Raw genomic sequence first — 2500 nt, 5'->3', positions numbered from 1 at the left:
ACTATTTCCATTTTGTTTTTTTGTATTGCTTTTCTTTTGAGGGACCAGGTGGAGATGTTCACTGTTGGTGTTTTCAAGCCATCGTGTTGGTCCTTTTTCTCTGTTCTTTAACATGAATACTGCAAAACTATGTGCTATGGCTATATGCTTGTGTGTGTGATAGTAGTTATACTTGTATGTGTGTGTGTGTGTGTGTGTGTGTGTGTGTGTGTGTGTGTGTGTGTATGTGTGTGTGTGTGTGTGTGTGTGATAGTAGTTATACTTGTATGTGTGTTTGTGTGTGTGTGTGTGTGTGTGTGTGTGTGTGTGTGTGTGTGTGTGTGTGTGTGTGTGTGTGTGTGTGTGTGTGTGTGTGTAGTGCTGTTGGTTTGTGTGACTGCATGTGTATGTGTAGATTTGTAAGGTTTTCTTGAACACATGTGTTTATGTGTGTTTATGTTTATTATGTGTCTATTTCACAGCCCTAATACATGTGCGTATGTGTGTGTGTGTGTGTTGTGTAGTGTGGTGTTTGGCAACAGTACAGGTGTGGGAGTGGTGGACTACTTGCAGAAGACGGTTCTGCTCAACCTGAGTACAGCTGAACTCTACACTACCAACGACCCCTATCAGCGACAGCCACGCTCACCACGCAAGAGCAGACAACCCTCTGGAGGTACACACACACACACACACACACACACACACACACACACACACACACACACACACACACACACATTCTCACACACTCTCACACACACACACACACACACACACACACACACACACTCACACACACTCACACACACACACACACACACACACACACACACACACACACACACAGGGGTTAAAATAGTGGGGGGACGGGGAGGAACGCAGTTCCCCCAACTCAGATAAATTAATGATAAATATATTCTTTCATACCAATAATATAGTGCGATGATATTGTTAAAATAAATGGTGAGTTAATTTTTTGCGTGTAAAGAGGTGACCAAGAAGCTAACAATTCTTGTCCAAAAAGTATTGCTACACCACGATACTCAATATGTTGTCCAAAGGTGCGTCGTTTTTACCCGTTGCACCGACACTGGATTTTAGGGTTCCCCCACCTGCCAAATCCCACTTTAACCACTGCCACACACAAACACACACACACACACACACACAGACACACACACTCTCTCTCTCTCTCTCTCTCTTTCTCTCTCTTTCTCTCTCTCACACACACACACACACACACACACACACACACACACACACACACACACATACATACACACACACACACTCACACACATACACACACACTTAACTTACCTGTGACTGACCAGCTGTCTTCCTCTGTGCAGGTCTGTGTGACATCAATGAGGGCTCGGCCACATCAGACGACCGCTGCAAATCTCCCACCTCAGGTACACAGTCCTCCTCCTCACCTCATCAATCAGTCAATTAATCAATCAATCAATCAATCAATCAAGCAACAATCAATTATTCAATTAATAGACCAATTAATCAATCAATCAATCTTTATTTATACAGCACCCATCATGCAAGAACAGCAATACAAGGTGCTTAAGAAAAACATGTCAGAAATGCTCAAGATCACTATGTAAGGGATAATGTATAGAACGCTAGTCATTATCGGGAGATAGGTCCCGACAGGGCGAACTGGACCCCGACGCGCAGCAGAGGGGTCTTGTTCCGCCCTGAAGGGACCTATTTCCCGATAATGACCGGCGTTCTATACATTATCCCGCTTATTACACGGCTACATGCCAAAACGAAACAATAAACTCCCCACGATATGACTCTTTAGCCCACAACATTCTTTAGAACACAGCTGATCAACCGTCTGCTTTCACTTTTGAATGAAGTTCCAGTAATTGCGCAGTAATATGAAAGACGTGAATTAGAAGCACAAAGCCCATTTTCCTTGACAGCGGTGTGTTATACTTAGCAACGGTCTGTTATTGAGAATTAGCAGACACCGAAGATAACAGGCCTATCAGAAATACTTGAGCATTGTGGGTCCAGTAGGAGAGTGGGTGGTGATTGTGGGTCCAGTAGGAGAGTGGGTGGTGATTGTGGGTCGAGTAAGCAGGTGGGTGGGTGGTGATTGTGGGTCCAGTAGGCAGGTGGGTGGGTGGTGATTGTGGGTCCAGTAAGCAGGTGGGTCGGTGGGTGGTGATTGTGGGTCCAGTAAGCAGGTGGGTCGGTGGGTGGTGATTGTGGGTCCAGTAGGCAGGTGGGTGGGTGGTGATTGTGGGTCCAGTAATCAGGTGGGTCGGTGGGTGGTGATCGTGGGTCCAGTAAGCAGGTGGGTGGGTGGGTGGTGATTGTGGGTCCAGTAAGCAGGTCGGTGGGTGGTGATTGTGGGTCCAGTAAGCAGGTGGGTCTGTGGGTGGTGATTGTGGGTCCAGTAAGCAGGTGGGTGGGTGGTGATTGTGGGTCCAGTAGGCAGGTGGGTCGGTGGGTGGTGATTGTGGGTCCAGTAGGCAGGTGGGTGGGTGGTGAT

At 46.9% G+C, this 2500-nt stretch overlaps 1 protein-coding gene across 2 annotated transcripts in view; it reads left to right on the top strand.

Annotated features, from left to right (window-relative positions):
* The window catches only part of LOC143109358 (syntaxin-binding protein 5-like), a 99047-nt gene that overhangs the window by 77670 nt on the left and 18877 nt on the right, over window positions 1–2500 (top strand). For both annotated transcript variants that reach the window (XM_076272070.1, XM_076272069.1), the window contains exons 18-19: window positions 504–655; window positions 1335–1397. In XM_076272070.1, the coding sequence (XP_076128185.1) occupies window positions 504–655; window positions 1335–1397 (215 nt within the window). The remainder of the gene's footprint in view (window positions 1–503; window positions 656–1334; window positions 1398–2500) is intronic.

Source organism: Alosa pseudoharengus, unplaced genomic scaffold (genome assembly GCF_046254945.1).
Source record: "Alosa pseudoharengus isolate Yale_2024_CS ecotype anadromous, Long Island Sound unplaced genomic scaffold, YU_APseudo_1.1 YU_APseudo_1.1_scf_7, whole genome shotgun sequence".
NCBI classification, from domain to species: domain Eukaryota; kingdom Metazoa; phylum Chordata; class Actinopteri; order Clupeiformes; family Clupeidae; genus Alosa; species Alosa pseudoharengus.
Note: the sequence above shows the minus strand (reverse complement) of the source record. Positions and strands in the feature narration are given on the sequence as shown.